The sequence below is a fragment of the Hirundo rustica genome, chromosome 6 (assembly GCF_015227805.2).
Source record: "Hirundo rustica isolate bHirRus1 chromosome 6, bHirRus1.pri.v3, whole genome shotgun sequence".
Classification (NCBI taxonomy): domain Eukaryota; kingdom Metazoa; phylum Chordata; class Aves; order Passeriformes; family Hirundinidae; genus Hirundo; species Hirundo rustica.
In genome coordinates, this window is record NC_053455.1 from 2,590,152 (window position 1) to 2,611,332 (window position 21,181).

The window sequence follows — 21,181 nt, forward strand, 5'->3', positions numbered from 1 at the left end:
TTTCCAGCAGCACTGCCCACACCCAAGCCTGTCCCTTGTCCCTGCGGCAGTGCTGGGTGTTGGACGGTGCAGCCAAGGCTGGCCCCATCCCTGAGGAGGATCCATGGGGTGTGCCCAGCCCAGGAGGATCCCTCTGCCCTCTCCCAGCACCTCTGCTCTCTGCCTGGCCTCGGAGCAGCACAATTCCCCTGCACCTCACTCGGTGCCACCTCCCAGGAGCAGCAGCTCCGTGCCCAGCGCATCCTTTCCCATTTTAGCCCTGCCTGCAGGGAGAGGATCCCAGAGAGGCCAAACCCACTTGGCACGGGCTGGGAGGGGCAGGAAGGCCGGGATTGGGGTAGGACACTGGCACAGCTGAGGCTCCTCCAGCGTGATCCTCCTTTGGTGCATCTTCCCTGCACCAGGAACTGATCCCACAAGAAGAATTCACCTTGGGACATCAGCAGCTCCTACAATCCCTCGAAGTTTGGGGTTTTTTTTCATGCAGCAGGACGTCGGCGTAGGCTCACTGTGAGTGAGGGGCTGGTTGGAATGACGGAGCAGACAAGGAATTTCCCCCAAATTTATTCAATGGCGCAGTTCTTGCCCTGCCTCCAGCTTCCAAAGGCAAGGCCACATGGGTCTGATCCATCCAAATAGCACAGCAGCATTTCCAAGAGTTATTCCAAATGATCTTCTGATATATAAAATAAAATTTACATATAGTCCCCGCTTTTATACAAAATAAAAATAGCTTTTTTGGTTTTTTTCCCTTGTACAAAATATCTCCTCAGCAGGTTACAGACAATCATGGGACAGCAGGCCCAGCGAGTGGTTTCCGTGGTTTTAAGTCAGAGTGGTGGAATGATGGTGTTTGTCCTCAAATCTCTCTTTCTCCACTGAATTCACCGCGTGTTTTGTAAGATATTCCTAAAGTTTTCCAGTTCTTTCACGCTGGTTGAAACCCTGTGCGTGAGGAAAGCAAAAGGGAACCGTTACAGCAACGTTCGTGCAGTGAATTATTTAAAATCCGGGAGAAAGGGGGTGTTATCAAGCAGAGCTTCGAGCAGCTCTTGGGAAGATTTGGAATTCAAGCTAAATTAGGTTGAGGTTACAACCAGGCCCTTCACCAATTCCCCTGCCTCTCTTTAAAGCAAACACAGGGAATCGCAGTGGAACAGGACGTTAAGGAGCTCATCCTTGGAAAAACCTGTTTGCCAGAAACTCCCGTTCTCTCAACATCACAAAGAGCTCGTGTGTAACCAGAGTGTCCTGAAAGCCCCTCCTGAAGGCCTCGCTGTCCTCCTTTGCTGACAAAAACTCCTCATCCAGAGAGGCTGGGCTGATGGATTCCTGCGAAATGCCACGGGAAGTGAACTGGTGGAGAGGCCTGAGGAAAGCAGCCCTTGCCTGGGACAAGGACAGAGTCACACAGCCCCTTAAAAATAATGAAATTCTTTGTATATTAGCAGGAGTGCTTGAATTCCCTACAAAAATGTGGAGTATAAAGAACGTTTTCATTCATTCCGGTTGTCGTACTCCATAGCAACACCTGGTATCAGACCGACAAGAGCTGGAGTCCCCACCAAAACTGCGGAGAGCTGACCGAAATTAGAGCTGAAACTTGACGTAACACAGCAGCTTACACAAAAGCTGGGGGAAAAGTCTCAAACTCACCTGCCAAAGGCGTTAAATAAGGCCACAATTTCTTGTCTGGTCAGCTGGAATCCGTAGGAAGGGCCGCTCTCGGGAATCTTTTCGATGAGGTTCTCCGAGAAGAGGATCTTCAGCGCTGTGCCCAAGCCCTGTGTCTGTGCAGGGATCAAAGAGGATCCTTGAACAGCAGCATCCAAACCTCCCTCCACCTGCACCCAGGAGCTGGTTGGTGTCCAGGGACCAGTCCCAGCACCAGAGCTCCCAGGCACTGCTGCCAAATCTCACCTGCAACTTCCCCCACAGGCGACACTTGAAGCAGCCAACACAGTCCATGATCTTGGAAATGTTCTTGAAGTGCAGCCTGAATTCCTCCTGGGGGAAAAAAAAAGGCATTCATGTTGGTCATAGGAGCACTAATTAGGGCTCATTCCAGGTATTATTCCAAATTAATCCTGGAATTCAGTGGGACTGAGGGAGGGAAAAGCCTCCTGCAGCGGGGTCAGAAATTACCTTCAGTTTAGCAGCTTCCTTTTTATTCCCTGCAAAGAAGGAGTTTTCATCGAAATGCAGCGGGAAAGACCTGGAAGGGAACGATGAGAGTTTGATTTCTGCCCTGGTTGGTTGGATGGCTGCAGTCAGGGGTGGGCATGAACAGAGGTGGGAGCCACTGGACGTCTCCAGAGGTGTTTAAATCCGACATCCAACCCCAAGGAACGGAATGAGGTGATTTAAGGTCCCTTCCAACCCAAACCACCCTGGGATTGTTATTTCCTCTTCCAATTTGAGCTGGCATCTCACCCTGGAGACATTTTCAGCAATTGCTGGATGGTTTTTAAGCAATTTCAGTCTGTTTTCTGACAGACAGAAGCACAGGAGGGTGACAAGATAAAATCAAACATGGACCACTTTAGGAGACGCCCATTTCTGTCTGGTTCCTGTATATTCCATTCCTTTCACTCCAAACTCCATCCAACAACCCAAACCTCTGTTACCAAGATATTTAGGATGTTTTTCTAGCTGCAAACAAGAAGCCAGGCCTGGTATCCCACAGATGAGTCACACAGGTAGCCAATTTTAGGGCTGACACGTAGGCAGTTATTAAATTCAATCCTGCTAAACCCAAAAGGCAGCCGAGGCTATTAAACTGTGGGACTAATTACCCAAATTCTGCAATTTGCATACAGATATTAATGTCTCCCCAGCAAAACTACACTGCTGGTAGCACGTCCCTGCTCATTGCAAGGGGGCTGGACTAGATGACCTTTAAAAAGGTCTTTTCCAACCCAAACCCTTCCACGTTTCTACGATTCTGCTGCACAAATCACTCCAGGAAAGAGCCCAGAACCTGCCTTTCCAGGAGCTTTACATGGTCAGGTTAAGCACACTCAGAGACGGTGCCAGAGCCACTGTCCCCAGGTCCTGAGTGCAATTACTTGGCCAGATGGAGAATTTCCAGCAGCAGGTGTTTCATTTCTGCATCCTGGCTTTTATTCCCGGTGTACAGCTGGAAACCCGGGCGCTCAAAGAAGGGCAGCACTTTGGAGAGGGCCCTCAGCTCGATCAGGTACAGGAAATAAAGGTTCTTGAGTCTTCTGGGCCCTTCCCCACTGGTGAGCACTCCATCAAACCTCTGCAGGAACTCCGTGACGTTGGGGCCCCATTTCTTCTCCGACCACGTGTCTGAGACAGAAACAAACCCCAAAGGCGTGAGGGGGAGAGGTTCAGCTCTGGTTCATCTCCTCCCTCCAGGGAAATGCTGAAATGGGATTCCAGCCGGGGAGATCCCAGCTTTTCCAAACCACTGACCCAAAACCACAGAATCATTAAGGTTGGAAAAGACCTCCCAAGTTCAACCTCTGAGTGCCACGTCCAGTCACTCCTTGAACCTCCAGGGATGGTGATTCCATCACATCCCCGGGAAGCCCTTTCCAATGCTTGCCAACCCTTGCAGTGAGGAAATTCTGCCTGAAAATTGTTCAAGGGAGGCATGATTGTAACTCAATTCAAACCCCAGCAAACAAAAAAAAAACCAACCCACAACTCCTGCAGACTTTTTTCAGGTGATTCCTGAAACTTCCTAACGAAGCGGGACACCTTAGGAGAATTCCTGATGGTATGGAAAAAACCAGCCTCTATTTTCCATTTTCAAGCCCTCAAAGAATATTTCTGTTCCTCATTTTACCATGTATTGAAGATTATTTTACAAAACATATAGTGGAAGGTATAAAAGTCATACCAAGCTGATGCTGCAGCCCAAACTCATCCCTTGCCTGTGATGTTTCCCACATTATTCCTTCTCCCAACTCCAACCCGGCCTGACTCCCATCGAGGTGAGGTCCAAGTGGGCTGTAGACACTTCAATACAATTATTTAGTTAAATCTAAATGATTTGAAGTAAATAATGCCCAAATCCCAACAGCTATCACCTTGATTTTTCAAGCCCAGGCTTGAAATTGGGATTCCTCAGACAGGTATTTATGGACCAAAGCAAGGGAAGGAAATGGAAAGGGGAGTGGAAATGGGAGTGGAAGTGGGAGTGGAAGTGGAAACGGGAGTGGAAATGGAAATGGGAGTGGAAATGGGAGTGGAAATGAGAGTGGAAGTGGAAATGGGAGTGGAAGTGGAAATGGGAGTGGAAATGGGAGTGGAAGTGGGAGGGGGAGTGGAAGTAGGAGTGGAAATGGAAGTGGAAATGGGAGTGGCTACTGGAAATGGATCAATGGCCTTGTGATTCCCAGTCCAGATGAGGTTATTCCTGAACTGACCCTCCCAAAACCAGGCTGGGAAGGGACAGCCCTGACCCACAGCTAGAAACCCACTCCAAAATAACCCTGGAGGAAGGACAGAGGGAACATGTGCTGGAAATCCTGAGCAGAGCCTGGCCCAGCCCCTGTCAGGCGTGGAGGCGTGTGGCAGCTGCATCCCTAACCCTGTTACACAAGCTGGGTGCTGGAAGGGCACAGACAGGCAGGAATCCTGCTGGAACAGGCTCCAGGCAGAGCCATGGAGGCGTCAGCTTTGGAGTGAGGCAGGAAAGCTGGGGCAGGAAGCAGGATTTACCTTGCAGGAGGTACCTGGCGCTCAGGTGGATGTTGATGCTGGCGTGGAGACCAGAGATGAGCCTGTAGAAAGCTCTTTTCTCCACGCAGAGCCCTGCAAAGGAAAGGGCAGCTGAAGACACTGAAAGCACCCACTGGATTTTCAATCCTCCTGGCTGGGGGGCAGGAATCTCAGCCCACTGAGAGTGGCCACGAATCCCACCCACTCCCTGGCCTTTTCCTGTCCATCCCAGGAAGAGCAACCACGTTCAGACCGAGGATTACCTTTGAGCCACTTGTAAAAGGTGTGCCCTGGAAAGAAAGGAAAACACGGCAGTGAGGGTAGAGCCCAAGCCTGGTGCCCTGAATCCACCTGCCAGGCCGGCCCCAGGGGACCCTGTGCCCACTCCGGTTTGCAGAAGTGGGGAAAGGAGCATTAAAAGAGCATGGGAAGAGTTTTCCTGCCCAGCCTTGTGACTGCTGCTTCTGTAACGCGGCACGGCAGCAGCTCAAAACACCACGTGGGCTTTCCCCAAGGGGCTGGGGAGGGGCAGAACAAAGGGAAAAACAAGGAGCAGGGATTGCTTTCCTCTTCTGGGCAGAGTGGGGAGAGGGATATTTTTATAAAACAAACAAACCGACCAACCAAAAAAAACCACAGAGCGCAACCGAGCGTGTAGAATCCCACGAGTCAGGGTTTCACTGCTCTGTGCATGGAAGTGATCTGGAGATCAGGATCTGGGGATGCTTTGGAGGCAAAAAGGTGCTGTGGAGAACAGAGAACTCCAGGGAAAAGCCCTTCCCAGGGCCTGAGGGAGTTGGGCACCCAGCTCCTACAGCTCTGTTGGGATCATGAGTCTGTTCAAAGCTTCCTCAGCAATAAGCACTGAAAAAAAAAACCCCAAAACCCCAGGACAATTCCTGGTCCCCAAGGCTTCCCACACTTGAGTGACTGCCTTCAAACTGGACTTGTGCTGTTAAAATAATGCTGGTGGACTTTTTCAGCCCTTCCCATGAGGATGGGCAGCGATAGGGAGCTCACAGGGATCTCCCCTCTGCTCACCAGGGCCAGGACCCAGGGAAGGGCTGGAGCTGTGCCAGGGGGGGTTGAGGTTGGATTTCAGGGAAAGGTTCTGTCCCCAGAGAACTGCCCAGGCTCCCCAGGGAATGGTGACATTCCCAAGGCTGCCAGAGCTCCAGGAGCATTTGGACAGCGCTGCCAGGGGTGCCCAGGGTGGGATTGTTGGGGTGTCTGGGCAGGGCCAGGAGCCGGACTGGACGATCCTTGTGATCCCACTCAGGATTTTCTGTGATGCCAAGACTTTAATTTCTGGTTTTGCCTGACGAATGATTTTGCTAAGCAGGTGCATTATCTAATGGCACAGCCCGTGCCAGCAGGATAAAGACGCCCCATTTGTTTCTGTTATCAGTGAAAACAAACAGTGCCACTCACCTCCGTCATCTCCTGGTGCAAAAAAGCACAAGTGGTGGAGGGAGAGAGAGAGAGAGAGAGAAAAAGAGGATAAAAACATTGCACACAACCAAAATTAAGCTCCAAAGCACAAGCACTGCTCTGTTCATCTGCTCTGACAAGAGGAGGATCCTCTCCAGGGAGGTTTTGGAAATGTTCTGAACACTCAAAACTCCAAGTGCAGCAGTGAGGACACCGGATGAGCAACGGTGCTGCCCAACGCAGCAGGGATCAATATTTGCAAAGGAAGTAAAACCTGATATTCCCAGGGACATTGGACATCTCCTTCAGCAGGAGAGGAGCCACTCCTTCACAGCAGGGTCAGAGAAGGCGGATAAACACCTCCATCATTTAATCCTCCTCCAAAATGAGGAGATCCTGCTCCCAGTCCCTCCAAAACTCACATTTTTTCCAGGAGTGGAAGATCAGACATTCTTTTTTTTCCCACAATGGATGCTAGAAAAGCCCACTTCCGGGTGCCATCGAATTCTACACTAGGTCAAGAGCTACAAGATGTTTCCCATCCAGCAGGAGAAGGAGCTCAGAGAACATTTACTGTCCCTGGAGCTGGGATCAGCTCACCCACACTAACCCACTCAGTGAGATAAATAAATGACTCACCTCTGCCAGATGCCAAAGGTCTTTTTACATTCTGAGGCCTAGGAGGGGGGGAAAAAAAAAAATCATTTAAATAAGAGATGTAAATAAGTTACTGTCTCTTGTGTGCACAAACAGAGAAGAGCAGAAGGAGCTAATTCTGCAAACAGCCTGAGGGGATGTCAAAGCCCCTTCCATGCTTTAGCTTTGCTCAGGAAAGGAAAGGATAGAGCAAAAATGTGGGTTTCTGTGGGGTTTTGGTGATGATTTCTTCTTCTTTTATTTTTAGAAAAAAACAGGCAGGAAAACTCAAATCTCTTCTCTTTGGGACAACCACCGTGACTCGGCCCTGGCGTATCCCACCCTGCACAGGCACTGGAGCAAAGGCAGGGGGAGGAGGATTCATCTCTGCCCCTCGGCACCGATCAGCACTGCGATTTGTCCCCCCAAAGCACCTACTTGAAGCAGTTCTCTTCATAAATGCTGTTCCAAATTTTCCAGGCGTCCGGCCCCTTGTAGCCGGTGTAACGCTCTGGGTTCAGGAGCAGATCCACGTACTCAGCGTCAGGAGAGTGGATGTCTGCGGAGCAGAGCGCTGGGTCAGCGACAGCCACGTTCCCAGGGAAAAGGACATCTGCCAAAGCTGATCCAGCCACCTCTTCCCCGCCCTGCTAAACACAGCCTGAGGGGCGAGGGAGCTTTATCAGGAGTATCTGTGAATTATTTTCAAAATACTGAGGTCAGGGGGGCGTGGAAAGGAGCAGAAAGGCTGTTTTGCTGAAATGTTACACTTTGGCCTGGAACTGTTGAGCCTGGAGGAGAGGAGGTTGTGTGGAGACCTCAGAGCAACGCTCCAGGATCTGAAGAGGCTCCGTGAAATGGGAGAGGAGCTCTGCCTCAGGAACTGCAGGGATAGGGCACAGGGAATGGCTTCCCACTGCCAGAGAGCAGGGGTGGAAGGGATTTCGGGAAGGAATTGCTCCCTGGGAGGGCGGGGAGGGGCTGGGCTGGAACTCCCAGAGCAGCTGTGGCTGCCCCTGCATCCCTGGCAGTGCCCAAGGCCAGGTTGGACAGGGCTTGGAGCAGCCTGGGACAGCGGAAAGCACAAGATGGAATAAGATGGGCTCTAAGGCCCCTTCCAACCCAAGCCATCCCATGATTTAACGCTCTGCAGAAGTGCTCAGGTCCCACTGCAAGCCCTGCCAGCTCTCCCAGGCCCCCCCATACCATCAGCCTCGCAGAAGCTGTCGGCGGAGTCGTCGTGCTGCGCCCACCGCAGCACCGCCTGCCGCGTCTCCTTGCTGCAAGAAACGTGGGGGGAAAAACGGCTCAGGGAGAGCTCTGATCCCAGCTTTCCTTCAGCACAGGCAAGGATTACGGCAGAAGGAGTCAAACCTCAAAGAGTCGTCGACGGCTCCGAGCCTCTTGGCCTCTTCACATTCCTCAGCGCGGTTATTGGCTTCCTCCGAGTACTGGGTTGGAAAGCGAAGGCGTGGGGAGGGACAAACGAGGATTAAAAAGGAAACGGTTCTGCTGTTTGTATTTAGCCCCTGTCCAGGTGAAGCCGTGTTGTGTTCTTCTGAGGAATGGTTTTTTCCCCTCAGAGTCCCCCTGAAGCCTGTGCTATGTAGTTCAACCCCTTTTCCCCATCATACATACCCCTGACCCTATTGGCTCAGGGCCAATATCTTTCCTTGGCCCAAAACTAGATGTACCCCTGTTTCTTCCTGGTTCTCTCTCTCTCTCCTCGGCCTCCTGGAACATCACCTCGAGAATAAAGCCTGGATGGAAGCTGGGGGTGAGAGCCACTCTTTTGAAATCTTTATTCTGTCTCTCTGAACTATATTTCCCTAAAACCCCTGAATAACTGAGCTAGCGAGAGCTGGCAGGAGGGAAGGATATTTTCAAAGCCCCACCAAACCCTTTCAGGCCTCAGCCCAGGCTGTGTTTGCACAGGATGCCTGCAGACATCCACAGGATCCCGCGGCGGTGACGAGTCTCGCGGGGGCTCGGGCCAGGAGCTTCGTGTGCCTGCTGACACCTGCTCTTGGAGTAGGGCCAGGAATTCCTGCAGCCAGGACAGCCACCTCAGAGGCTCTGGGCCATCCCAAGCACTTGAAGTGAGTAAAAATTTAGGCCTAGAGAGCATCCTGACAAATGCTGACCCATGCTCAGATCCTGGGGGCAGTTTTGGGCCCCTCATGACAACATTGAGGGGCTGGAGCGTGTCCAGAGAAGGGAACGGAGCTGGGGAAGGGGCTGGAGCAGCAGGAGAGGCTGAGGGAGCTGGGAAAGGGCTGAGCCTGGAGAAAAGGAGGCTCAGGGGGAACCTTGTGGCTCTGCACAAGTCCCTGACAGGAGGGGACAGCCGGGGGGATCGGGCTGTGCTCCCAGGGAACAGGGACAGGAGGAGAGGGAACGGCCTCAGGCTGGGCCAGGGGAGGTTTAGGTTGGATATTAGGGGAAATTCCTTCATGGAAAGGGTTGCCAGGGTGATGGTGGGGTTCCCACCCCTGGAAGTGATCAAAACCCACGTGGGTGTGGTACTTGAGGACTTGTGCTAGTGATGGACACGGGGGTGGTGGGGTGACAGATGATCCTAGAGGTCTCTTCCAACCTTCTCAGTTCTCTGGCACGAAACTGAACCCCAAAACAAACCTCATCCCTTCGTGCTCCTTCTGTTACACCCACCTTGTAACTTCCAGATCTGATCCCGTCAGGGACTTCATCCTGAAAGACAAAGCAAAGCGCTTGTGGGGCTGAGGAGACCTCTGAGCCCCGTCTTTGGGGAAGGTCTGGGACGTCACCACAGCTGCCAGAGGTGACAAGGTGACCAAAACACTCAGCTTGCAACACGCCCAACTCCTCACTCCTCCCCAGCCCGAGCACAACCAACATTCTGTTGGAGCCCAGGGCATTCCTTTGGCTGCCCTGGAGGGTCAGGGACCTGGGCAGGGGGTCTGGGACCCCAGCCCAGAGCTCAGAGAGACACTGGCTTTGATCCCAGTCCATGGGAAAAACTTCCTGTACTGAGAGAAGGTTTACAGGCCACAAGAATGTGAGAAATAGTAGTTTAGCTTATCACAGAATGAGAAAATAATAGTTTTAGGTTCCTAGCATTGAAGTGAATGGGGACAAGATGGAGAATCTGAAGCGTTGTCTCCTTCTCCTTCTCCTTCTCCTTCCCTCACTCCATTTCTGCAGTGACGTTGGCACAAAGTAGTTAGTGAGGATTGGGTCAAAGTAAAGATGACCTTTTTAGTAATAGTGATAGACATTGGTAAGAAATAGTAAATAAAGAATACGTAGCAATTAGTATAAAAGATAAGGACAGCCCAGCTCGGGGGGAGACGTGAGGAATCCATGCAGCTGCGAACATCTTGTCGGACTCCGAGAAAATTGTAAGATAAGAAACAATAAACGAAATATGCAACACTGAAAAATCTAAACCTGAGAACTCCGTCTCTTCCTTCGGCTCGGCTCGGAGCTGTGCAGGGGAGCAAGGACCCTGAAACCACCTCAGTGTTGGGGTAAGCCCCCGACAACATTCCTAGAGGCTTATTTTGATTTTTTTTGTTGTTGTTTTTTTTTGCCTTGCAAGATTCCTCTTCTCCAAAGGTCTGCAAACCTTCCAACAGCTGCTACGTCGGGTTCTGCTTTGCTTGTCCAAGCAGGAATTTGGGGAAGCCAACACAAACTCCAGAGGAGCTCTGCTCAGCCCAGGTCTGGCATCACCTTGCTGGCAGGAGCCCAGGTGCCTCCTCAGATGTTCGGATCTGCCAGCCCCTGGTACCTGCGATTCCAAACTTCCCTCTGACCGCTCCGGCACGGAATGTCAGCCCTGCCAACCAACCCCCGCCAAAATTCTCCTCAGCTCCCATTTCCTCCAGGAGCAGGAAAGGCAACAGAACCACTTCTACAGGAGCACCTGGAGTTCTTTTTATTGATTTCGGGATAAAAAGGACCCGGATCAAAATAATTAAGGACGGCAGGGAGAGTCAGCTGTTAAAATAAGAACAACTTCCAGCTGAAACTTAGGTAACTGCAACGTAACTCCATCACATTAGTCATAATCACTACCAAATAAAGATTATTTATTTTTTTTTAAGGAAGAAAAATTATTTAAACAACATTTAGGGCTATTTTGAGGCAAAAAAAAAAAAAATCATCACTCCATTTTAGAACCCAAGAGTATGGGAGAAAGTCAGTCTGTGCCGGCTGTCAACAACAAAAATAATACGCCTTTAATGTTAATTTAAATTAATTTTAAATTCATTAATTTAAACGCGAAATGTCCCCAAAAGGACCAGCAGCCACCAAGTTGTGATTCCCTCACCTTCTCACCCCCTTCTTTTTGGGCAGATATCTGCACTCAGGATGTTTTCTTACAGCTGAGGGCACAAAACCCTTTTGTCCAGGACACAGGGACAAGAGTGCCCTTGGCAAAAGGATGCTGTAGAGCCATTTCTCCTACAAGAAGAGGGCTGGAAACCTCTTGGTCAAATTCATCAGCCAAAACTAAATCACAGCGCAGCTCACGGGCAACAGGGTCAAGTTCTGTCAATCAGCACAAAAACAATAATGGATTTGCCCTAAAAAATAAAAAATAAATAATGGATTTGCCCTAAAAAACGACTTACTAATGGAAAAAATAATTAAAAAAAAAAAAAAAAAAAAAAAGACCAGGAGAAGTTTTTGGCTGCTTGCAGAGGGTCAGCTAATTAAAACCCCAGGCTGTCTTGAAACTTTCAGAATTGAGTATTTTCTGGCCTTTCTTCTGGCCACCCACGAAAAGACCCATCAGAGCCCGGGTTTTGCTTCACCTAAATAACAACATCCAGTCACCTGTCTGCTGTTTCCTCTTGGTCTGCAAAAGCTGAATAATACTAATAACAACAATAAAAATATGGAAAAGAAGGGATTTGGTACTCACGGAGGGGCAGGGCTGCACAGCACAGTCTCTCATCCCACAGTGGCTGTTGTCCTCCCAGAAGGGACAAGGTTTCTGTAGGTTCACCTGCAGGTAACACATCACCCTCTTCAATACCACACGCAGCCAAGCCGAGCTTCCCCGTTTGCCAACGGGAATCCGTGGCCTGCACTGGTTTGCTCCCACACCGGCAGCTCCTTGGTGACCCGGACTGAGAACAGCACTCACAACCTCGTTATCAGCACAGGCCATCTTTTTATTCCTTGCTTGCATCCTTTCTGCTGGCGCTTTCCCACAAAGACATTTCCAGAATTCCAAAATGTTCTCTTCTGGGAGAGCTGGGGATGTCACCTGGAGAGGAGAAGGCTCCAGGGAGAGCTCAGAGCCCCTAAAGGGGCTCCAGGAGAGCTGGAGAGGGACTGGGGACAAGGGATGGAGGGACAGGACACAGGGAATGGCTTCCACTGCCAGAGGGCAGGGATGGATGGGCGATTGGGAACTGGGAATTCCTGGCTGGGCTGGAATTCCCAGAGAAGTTGTGGCTGCCTCTGGATCCCTGGAAATGTCCAAGGCCAGCTTGGACAGAGCTTGGAACACCCTGGGATAGTGGAAGGTGTCTCTGCCACGGCAGGGGTGGCACTGGATGAAACCATCCCGGAATTCCAGGATTCTACGCTTCCTTCAGCCCAATCTCAGTATTTCTGTTACAAATCCCAACCCTGGAAGGAGAAAGGACGTGAGCTTCTTTAACAAATCCCAATTTTTCTCTTCCGTGAGATGATATCAAGTATCATTCTTCCGAAACGATTAACATTTAACAAGATTTGGTGGGTTTGGGAAGAGAGGGGGATAAAGGGACTCCGACTGAATGGGAGCAGAATCCACCTCACGGAATCTAACCCATGGAATGTCTGGCAGCAACAGCATTCTGAGTGTCTGTAATTAATCCAGGTTTTCCACGGAGTCACCGTGAATCCTCTAATTATGGATCACTGGTCATCAGCACCTTTAAATCACACCTCAGCAAAGTCCTCTCATTAACGTGTTTCTTAGGAGGGAAAAATGGATAAGAAAATATCTCTGAAGTCCTCTTAAAAGTACATTGCATCAGGGTTAAAATGCAGGTGTCTGATTTTAAAAAGATCAGCAATGAGTCCACAGGAGAATAGAAAAAAAAAACAAACAAAAACAGCAGCACACAGATAAATACAATTCTTGTAGGAGAAAATTACCTTGTAGTATCTAAAATAGTCACTTTCCAGCAGTTCATTCAGCCTGGGAAAAAGTTTGTAGTTGTTGAAGGCATCGATGGTTTCTACGTCACAGGTGCAGTCATCTAAATAACCAGTAACCTTTGGGGGAGAAAAAAAACCCCAACAATCAAACCAAAATCAAACCCACCACCACCACCAAATCAAACACAAACTTTTTAACACTGCAGACAATAAAAAATTCACCCTTTTCCTTCCTTTTCCCGGTGAGAGCAGCGAGCCATGGGCTGCCAGCTCAGGTTCCCTATCCCGGCTGAGCCTCAGGAAACAATTCCTGCAGGACAACAGGAGCTGAGAGCTGGAGTTTGCAGATGGGACCAACGATGACACAGTGAAAGCCCTCGCTGTTAATGAGCAGCCACTGATTGGGTGTGATCAGAAGCACAGCGAGCTGGCAGAGGGATGGAGCAGCTCTCCTGAGAGGAAAGGCTGGGAGAGCTGGGATTGTTCAGCCTGGAGAAGAGAAGGCTCCAGGCTGCCGTAAGTGCAGCCTCCCAGCACCTGAAGGAGCTGACAGGAAAGATGGACAGAGAGGATTTACAAGGGATGGAGGGATGGGAAACAGGGAATGGCTTCCCACTGCCAGAGGGATGGGAGATTGGGAATTGGGAATTCCTGCCTGGGCTGGAATTCCCAGAGCAGCTCTGGCTGCCCCTGGATCCCTGGAAATGTCTGAGGCCAGGCTGGAGCAGCCTGGGACAGTGGAAGGTGGATGAGCTGTAAGGTCCCTTCCAACCCAGAGCATTCCAGGATTGTGTGATAAACTGCAACAGCCCCTCTGCTCGCCTCAGAGAGACATTTGGCATGAGAGCATCTGCTCTAAATCCGATGGATCCCCCTTGCATCATCCTGAACAACTCAACTGGCTTTGTGTAAGCCCCGAAGACAACAAAAAAAAAACAAAACAAAACGAAGAAAGAAGGAGTACAAATTCAGCTGTGGTTTCCTGACTCATCCATTACTGGCTGATGACAAAGTTGCTCAACACAGAAGTAGTTTTGCTTCCCCCACGCCCCCAGTGAGTGCTTGGGGAAATCACAGAATCCCGGAATCACTCAGATCACTGAGTTCAATCATTCCCCCAGTGCTGCCCAGTGTCCCAGGGTGCCACATCCACAGAGCTTTTAAATCCCTCCAGGGATGGGGACTCCAGCACTGCCCTGGGCAGCTGTGCCAGGGCTTGACAAACCCTTCCAGGAAGGAATATTCCCTAATATCCAATTTAAACCTCCTCTGTTACAACTGGAAGCTGTTCCCTCTCCTCCTGTCCCTGTTCCCTGGGAGCACAGCCCGATCCCCCCGGCTGTCCCCTCCTGTCAGGAGTTGTGCAGAGACACAAGGTTCCCCTGAGCCTCCTTTTCTCCAGGCTCAGCCCTTCCCAGCTCCCTCCGCTGCTCCTCATAACTCAGCAAGAGCTACACAACAACTTAAATAAAACCATTATATTCACCACCGTGGAAATGGAGCTGAGAGGAGGATGGCAGAAATGGAGCACAGAGTCACATGAAATGGGGAGGTGGGGGGAAAAAATAGCCAGAATTCCCTACCCTGCTGCAACAACTCTGTTTTGTTGAGGCAGCATGATCTGGAGGCTCACTCATATTTTAAGTGTTTACGCTGAAGCTCAGTGTGTCACCCTCACACATCTACTGGATTCTGTCCTGCATTGTGCATGGCAATGAAGATTAACAGTGATTTAAGATTTCCACTAACCTGAATCACCCTTGTAAAAATAAACAGCAGCAATTTGCTAATCCAGTTACCCAATTTAAAGCTGTTTCCAAATTATATATACATTAAAAAAAAAAAAAAAAAAAAAAAGGAAAAAGAAGAAACAAACATCAGAACGAGAAACCGCAGCAAGCCACCAACCAACCACATTTTTATTTCCTGGAATCTTGGCATCCTTCAAGGCAGGAAGCTTAAAAAAGGCTGGGTCTCTAAGTGGCCTACAAAAAGATTTGGGGATAATCTTCAGCTGCCCTCTGTACCCACGCTGGACAAAGATGTGACTCCAAAGGAATGACATCCCTGGGCACACCGGAGCTGCCACCAACCCCCCACTGGAAGCACCATTTGGGCCAGGTCTGTTTTTGTTAACGTCTGGTGACCAATCCAAACCAGAACCAACCTCACCCCGAATATAATCCAGAGCGAAGCATTGCAGGTGATCCCCAAATCCTTAGGACTGGATGGGGGCCGTGCTTTGGAGCCCTCCAAATGCCAATTGATTGGTGGCATCAGGGTCACCCTGAACACACCTGTGTGGGCAAGGGGCAAAGGGGAAGAGATGAGAAAACTCCACCTCTGCTCAGGCTTTCTTCCTCCAAGGATTTCAGCTGGACTGGGCAGAAATGGGCGATTTCCCAACCTGTGTGTGCCCAGCCTAGCAAAAGCAGCACAGAAGAGAAGCAGCACCAAGAACATCCTGAAGCTGAGGCTCCTCAGAGCCCTCCTGAAAGCCCCAGTGATGCTCCCAGCGAAGAGCTTTAAGCTGAGCCACTTGAAGGCTCGGGGAAGCGTCAGGTGTCAGATCACTTGGCAGAACTTGGGCTTCATTTCAGAGGTTCCCTCTTGCTCCACGACCACGCCAGAACCCATTTTTCAGCCCTCACTTGGTTTGGGACTTCACCTCCTGCTGCCAGAGCGGCTGAGCACTGGCACGTGCCAAACGTGCCCTCCAGTGGGTGGTACCTCCAAACACTTCCACAACACAAACAAAACATTCACCTACACCTTCGGCCCGTGCCAGTGAGAGCAGGTGTTTGAGATACACCAGTCCCAACACGTGCCACGTGCTCGCCGGCCCCGTGAATCACCCGGCTGAGGGGGTTTGCTCCACCTGCCTTGGGCGTGAGAAGCTGGCAGGAGGCTGAGGGGCAGGGCTGGGCTTTCCCACCGGGAAGAGATGCAAGGGAGCCGCCGGGACAGACGCGGCAGGAGCGGCTCCGGGTGCTGAGTAAGCTCCCGGGGTGACGTGCTCGCAATCCCGAACTCGGACGGACGCGCCTCGTGTGCTGGGAACAGCGACGGCAGGGACTGTGCAATCCCTGGGCTTGGCCTCTGCTTCATCCTCCTTCCCCTCCAGCCCAGCCTCCTGTCCAGGCTGCTCTTCCCACATCTTTTGGAGTCTCACAGGAACATCCCCTGAGCAGCGCATTTCGGGATTTCTTCTCGCTATGTCCCGCACCACGGCCGGGCAGGAAAGAAGGAAAACAATATAAAATAAAAAATAAGGCACAGGGAAGGCAGTGCCACAGAGGCTGAGGGGTTGGGTTTAGCCTGTACCAACTTCCCTGGCACTGCCTGCTCCTCTGGACAAGCCACAGCAGTCCCAGGCTGGCGGTGAGCAGGTGCCTCCCCTGCTCCCTCAGCAGAACTTTCCTGGCACAAAGGAGTTGGACTTCCATGATCCTTGTGGGTCCCCTCCAACTCGGGATATTCTATGACTCTCTGAAATGATTTCCCTTTCATCCTTGCCAGTGCACTTGGAGCGAGCTGCTGGCAGCCAGCTGAGGACAGCCATTCCTGCACCTGCCCTGGAAGCATTATCTGCCATTCCAGGCGCTTCATCCCCATCTTTTGCCCAAAAAACAAGGACTAAGTTTTCCAGAACTCACACAGAAGCGAATCTCACGTGGGAGCCTCAGGATGGGGTCAAACCACAGGGCCTGAAGGGCTGTCACAACATCCCAGAATGGTCTGGGTTGGAAGGGAGCTTAAAGACCATCCAGTGCCACCCCTGCCATGGGCAGGAACACCTTCCATCATCCCAGTTACTCCAAGCCTCATCCAGCCTGGCCTTGGACACTTCCAGGGATCCAGGGGCAGCCACAGCTTCTCTGGATAACCTGTGCCAGGGTCTCACCACCCTCACAGGGAACAATTCCTGCAGTCTCCCATCCATCCCTGCCCCCTGGCAGTGGGAAGCCTTTCCCTGTGTCCTGGCACTCCATCCCTTGTAAATCCTCTCTCTCCATCTTTCCTGTCACCTCCCTTCGGGTACAGGAAGGTCACAATTTGGCCACCCTGAAGTCTTGTCCTTTCCAGGCTGAACAATCCCAACTCTCCCAGGCCTTTCCTCACAGGAGAGCTGCTCTGATCATCTTGGTGGCCTCCTCTGGACTCGCCCCAACAGCTCCATGCCCTTCCTGCTCTGGAAGGACCACAGAGCAGGACACAGTATTCCAGGAGGGATCTCACCCAGAGCAGAGCAGAGGGGCAGAATCTATCTCCAAAGATCTTTCCTCCACCTGGAAACTCCTCCTGAAGCTGCTCCAGAGAAACTGGGAACCGTGCTAGGGATGAATTCCTGCCCTGGAGGCTGCCGGGTAGCAAACACCAATTCAAGAGGAACGCGAGCACAGCTCGAAAGCCTGCCCAGGTAGCAAGGAGGAAACCCTCCATGCCCAGCCTCACCCCTAATGACAGCATCCTGCCCTCAGAAACGTTCCCAAAGGGAACCAGCCCTCGGCCAGACCGGAAACCTCGGCAAAATCCCCGTCTGCCAAACACCTGCAGCACATCCTTAATGCAGCTGCATCAGCCTGCAAACAGCAAATGAACAATAATTACCAGGAATATACAGCAGACATGCACGGCTGACTAAAGCTGTGATGCAAACAGGAATATCTCGAGGGGGGTGGGATGAGCTGCCTGCAGAGTTTGAGGGGATTTTGATATTGGAGCGTTAATCGGAGCTTGGGAAGCAGAAAACAGTATTTGAAACGCAAGTGTTGGTAGCAACAGATGGATGTTTCCAACAAAACTTTCAGGGCTGCTTGGTCTCTGAGGAAGGGAGGTAAAATAACAGTGACAAAAAACAGGTGAGGCACTGCCCTGGGTGCAGACAGACAGGAGTGCAACACCCATCCCAGAATCACGGCCTGCTGAAGTCAGCACTTGGAATATTGCTGGAGCAGCACTCCCAGAAGTGGCCCCTTTCTACTGTCCCAGCACAGGCTGACAGACGAGTCAGAGCTCTCCCAGCCACCCCACATGGAGGCTTCTTCCCCTGAGCACCTCATGAGACAGCAGGAGATGCTTCACAGGAGGACACCAAGAGCTGGACCAGGCCTTCAAGCAGCTAAACAAAGGAGGGCAAACCAGATCATTTGAGGCTGCCCCTGTATTTTCTTCGGTGGCAAATAAAAACCACCAGACCAGTTCTGCACAAGAGGATCAGAGGATTGTTTTTAACCAAAAGATGAGGCAGCCCTCGGGTGTGATTTAAAAGGCTGGGTGGTTAGAAAGGCTCAGAAATGCTGCCCCACACGACACCTTTTCCTAAAGGTAACAAAAAAAATCCTGACCTAAACATTTGTAGGGAAAACCACGCTGCTGCACAGAATGAAGAGTGTGCTGCAACAACCCAACAGTGCACAAAGCACCACGCCAAGCTCCTCCAGCCCAAGGAAAAGAGCCTGCCAGTCACTGCCAGGCCACAGTGCCAGTTCACTCAGTGGTTACGGCTCCTTACCCCATTCCACACTCCTGACTCAACACTCAGTCCTTAGGAGACAAACTTCTCTGCTTGCAGGAAGCTGCAAGGAAAAACCCCGCAGAGATCCAGAATGTGAATGCACGTTTTTCAATGCTTTATCAGCAGAGCTTTTATCTACCGTTTCCACAGGAAGCTGAAAGTGTCGAGAGCCGCCCCAGAAGGCAAAGCCAAAGCTAAGAGTGTAATTCCATTGGTTTTCTTTCTCCGCTCTCAGTTCCTGAGAAGTTGAGGACCAGAAAATTAATATGGCAAGAGTTGCCTTTATAAAAGCTTCTTGCTTTTAAAGGCAGCAAAATAAAGGACTAAAGACATCTGTGATCTTGCAGATGTGCTCATCACAGGAATTATTCAGGTTGCAAGGGAACTGAAAAACCATCTTCAGTCACCCCCTGCCATGGCCAGGGACACCTTCCACTACCCCAGGCTGCTCCAAGCCCTGTCCAAGCTGGCCTTGGACCCTCCCAGGGATCCAGGGGCAGCCACTTTGTGTCAGAAGGAACTGCAGAGTGATCTCTTCCTTAAATCCAGATGCCTGGTGGACTGTACCCAGTTCTGTCGTTACTGCATCTCAACAGAAGCTGCACTGAGTGCACAGAAACACACACCTGGCACAGAACAAGAGGAATTAACCCTGGAAGTGTTGTAGGGAGCAGAGCAGCCCAGCTCACACCTGGGCACGGCAGGGCAGGGTGGCAGGAGCCTGCAGCAGCCACGCTCTCTCCTGGACAGCGGAGCCGGGAGAACAGCAAGGCAGGAGAGGGGATGAAGCAGCTCCCAGGGATAGCAATGATATCCCTGAAACATCCCAGGAGGAGCACCTGGGTAGCTGGGGAAGAAATGCTCAACAAGTTGGAGCACTCCCCTCTTGTGATGGGAGCAGGGACAGAATACAGTTAAGGTGGCATGGAGGAGAATCATAGAATCCTGGCATGGTTTGGGTTAGAAGAGACTTTAAAGCTTATCCAGTCCCGCTGCCATGGCCAGGGACACCTTCCACTATCCCAGGATGCTCCAAGCCCTGTCCAGGGACACTGCCAGGGATCCAGGGACAGCCACAGCTTCTCTGGGCACCCTGTGCCAGGACCTCACCAACCTCACAGGGAACAATTCGTTCCCAATCTCCCATCCATCGCTGCCCTCTGGCACTGGAAGCCATTCCCTGTGTCCTGTCCCTCCATCCCTTGTCCCCAGTCCCTCTCCAGCTCTCCTGGAGCCCCTTTAGGCCCTGTAAGGGGCTCTGAGCTCTCACTGAAGCCTTCTCCTCTCCAAGTGAACATCCCCCCAACCTTTCCACACAGGCAAGCTCCTGCCGCCCTCGGAGCATCTCCGTGCCCTCCTCCGGTCTCTCCCCAGCACCTCCCGTGCTGGGCACCCCACACCCGGCCACTGAACCCATCCGAACCCCTTCCCCTCCCCTCCACGAGCCCAGCCGCCATCCCGCCGCCACGCCGTGCCCGGGCAGTTCCCACCTGGCAGAAGCAGCGTGTCTCGGCTCGGCCGGGCAGCGCGGCGGGCAGAGCCAGCAGCAGCCCCAGCAGGATCATCGCCGCCGCCATCTCCGCGCCCGGACCCGGCAGCACCGCAGGGGCCGCCCCGCTCGCACCGCCCCGCCCGGGGCGCGGCCGCCGGCGGCTACGAGCGCAGCGGCACGGAGCGGGGACGGCGCGGGCAGGGCCGGGGGGACGGCGCGGGGAGTGCCCGGGGGGACGGCGCGGGGAGTGCCCGGGGGACGGCGCGGGCAGGGCCCGGGGGGACGGCGCGGGGAGCGCCCGGGGGACGGCGCGGGCAGGGCCGGGGGGACGGCGCGGGGAGCGCCCGGGGGAAGGCGCGGGCAGGGCCGGGGGGACGGCGCGGGCAGGGGCCGGGGGACGGCGCGGGCAGGGCCCGGGGGGACGGCGCGGGCAGGGCCCGGGGGGACGGCGCGGGCAGGGCCGGGGGGAAGGCGCGGGGAGCGCCCGGGGACGGCGCGGGCAGGGGCCGGGGGAAGGCGCGGGCAGGGGCCGGGGGAAGGCGCGGGGAGGGCCGGAGGAAGGCGCGGGGAGGGCCGGAGGAAGGCGCGGGGAGCGCCCGGAGAAGGCGCGGGCAGGGGCCGGGGGAAGGCGCGGGGAGCGCCCGGGGGACGCCGCGGGCAGGGCCCGGGGACAGCGCGGCGCTTCCCGGTGTGACTCACAGCGGAGGGACATCGCAGGGGTCGGCAGCGCTCTCCCGGCCCCGCTGCCAACGGGAGGCCTCGGGGTGCAGCTCCCCTCCCCGGCCTGCGCTGACAGATGGGGATCAGATTTAAAAAAAAAAAAAAAAAAAAATCAGAATTTTTATTATCAAAAATAATAAAACACTTGCAAGATCCCCGACGTGTCGTGGGTTGTTTTGTCTCCGCCGGGAAGTTACATCAGTACCGCCTGCAAAGGGAGAGAGGAGCGGGTAGCAGCGTAAAACAGTGATGTGCACGTTACAGAAAAAAAAAAAAAAAACCAAAAAAACCCACCCCAAACACACTTCAGCGCACTAAGGACCCAGTGGATAAAAAAACAATGCTAATATTCCACACCAATGAATATTAATGAATGTTTAATGAATATTCACACGTATCAGTTACCTGACAACGACAGCCAACCATTTATAATGGTCCGTTTGTATCACGGTTCATTTTTTTTTGTTTCACAATGACTGGAGAGAGAAAATGAAACAAACAAACAAACAACAACAGCAACAAAAAACAAACACCAAAAAAAGCCC

At 52.3% G+C, this 21,181-nt stretch overlaps 2 protein-coding genes across 2 annotated transcripts in view; one reads left to right on the plus strand and one right to left on the minus strand.

The window, feature by feature from the left end:
- GPR137C (G protein-coupled receptor 137C) overlaps positions 1-1,308 on the plus strand; it is a 23,645-nt gene extending 22,337 nt beyond the window's left edge. Inside the window, exon 7 of the mRNA XM_040066535.2 lies at positions 1,134-1,308. Coding sequence (XP_039922469.1) covers positions 1,134-1,293 — 160 coding nt within the window. The 3' untranslated portion in view covers positions 1,294-1,308. The remainder of the gene's footprint in view (positions 1-1,133) is intronic.
- On the minus strand, positions 549-20,018 carry ERO1A (endoplasmic reticulum oxidoreductase 1 alpha). The gene is made up of 16 exons (XM_040066533.1): positions 19,915-20,018; positions 12,904-13,023; positions 11,675-11,758; positions 9,433-9,471; positions 8,137-8,213; positions 7,969-8,042; positions 7,201-7,321; positions 6,766-6,803; positions 6,127-6,138; positions 4,959-4,985; positions 4,696-4,788; positions 3,069-3,315; positions 2,146-2,215; positions 1,921-2,007; positions 1,657-1,790; positions 549-945 (listed from the first exon to the last, which is right to left on the minus strand). Exons 1-16 carry the CDS (start codon positions 19,999-20,001, stop codon positions 885-887), a joined length of 1,371 nt encoding a protein of 456 aa, XP_039922467.1. The 5' UTR covers positions 20,002-20,018; the 3' UTR covers positions 549-884.
- Positions 20,019-21,181: the final 1,163 nt, after the last annotated feature.

Coding starts and splice junctions, on each gene's coding strand:
- ERO1A (XM_040066533.1), bottom strand. CDS start 20,001: ATGGCGGCGGCGATGATCCTGCTGGGGCTGCTGCTGGCTCTGCCCGCC. Junction 13,024..19,914: donor AGACACGCTGCTTCTGCCAG/GTGGGAACTGCC, acceptor TCTCCCCCAAAG/GTTACTGGTTATTTAGATGA. Junction 4,789..4,958: donor CTTTTACAAGTGGCTCAAAG/GTAATCCTCGGT, acceptor TTTCCTTTGCAG/GGCTCTGCGTGGAGAAAAGA.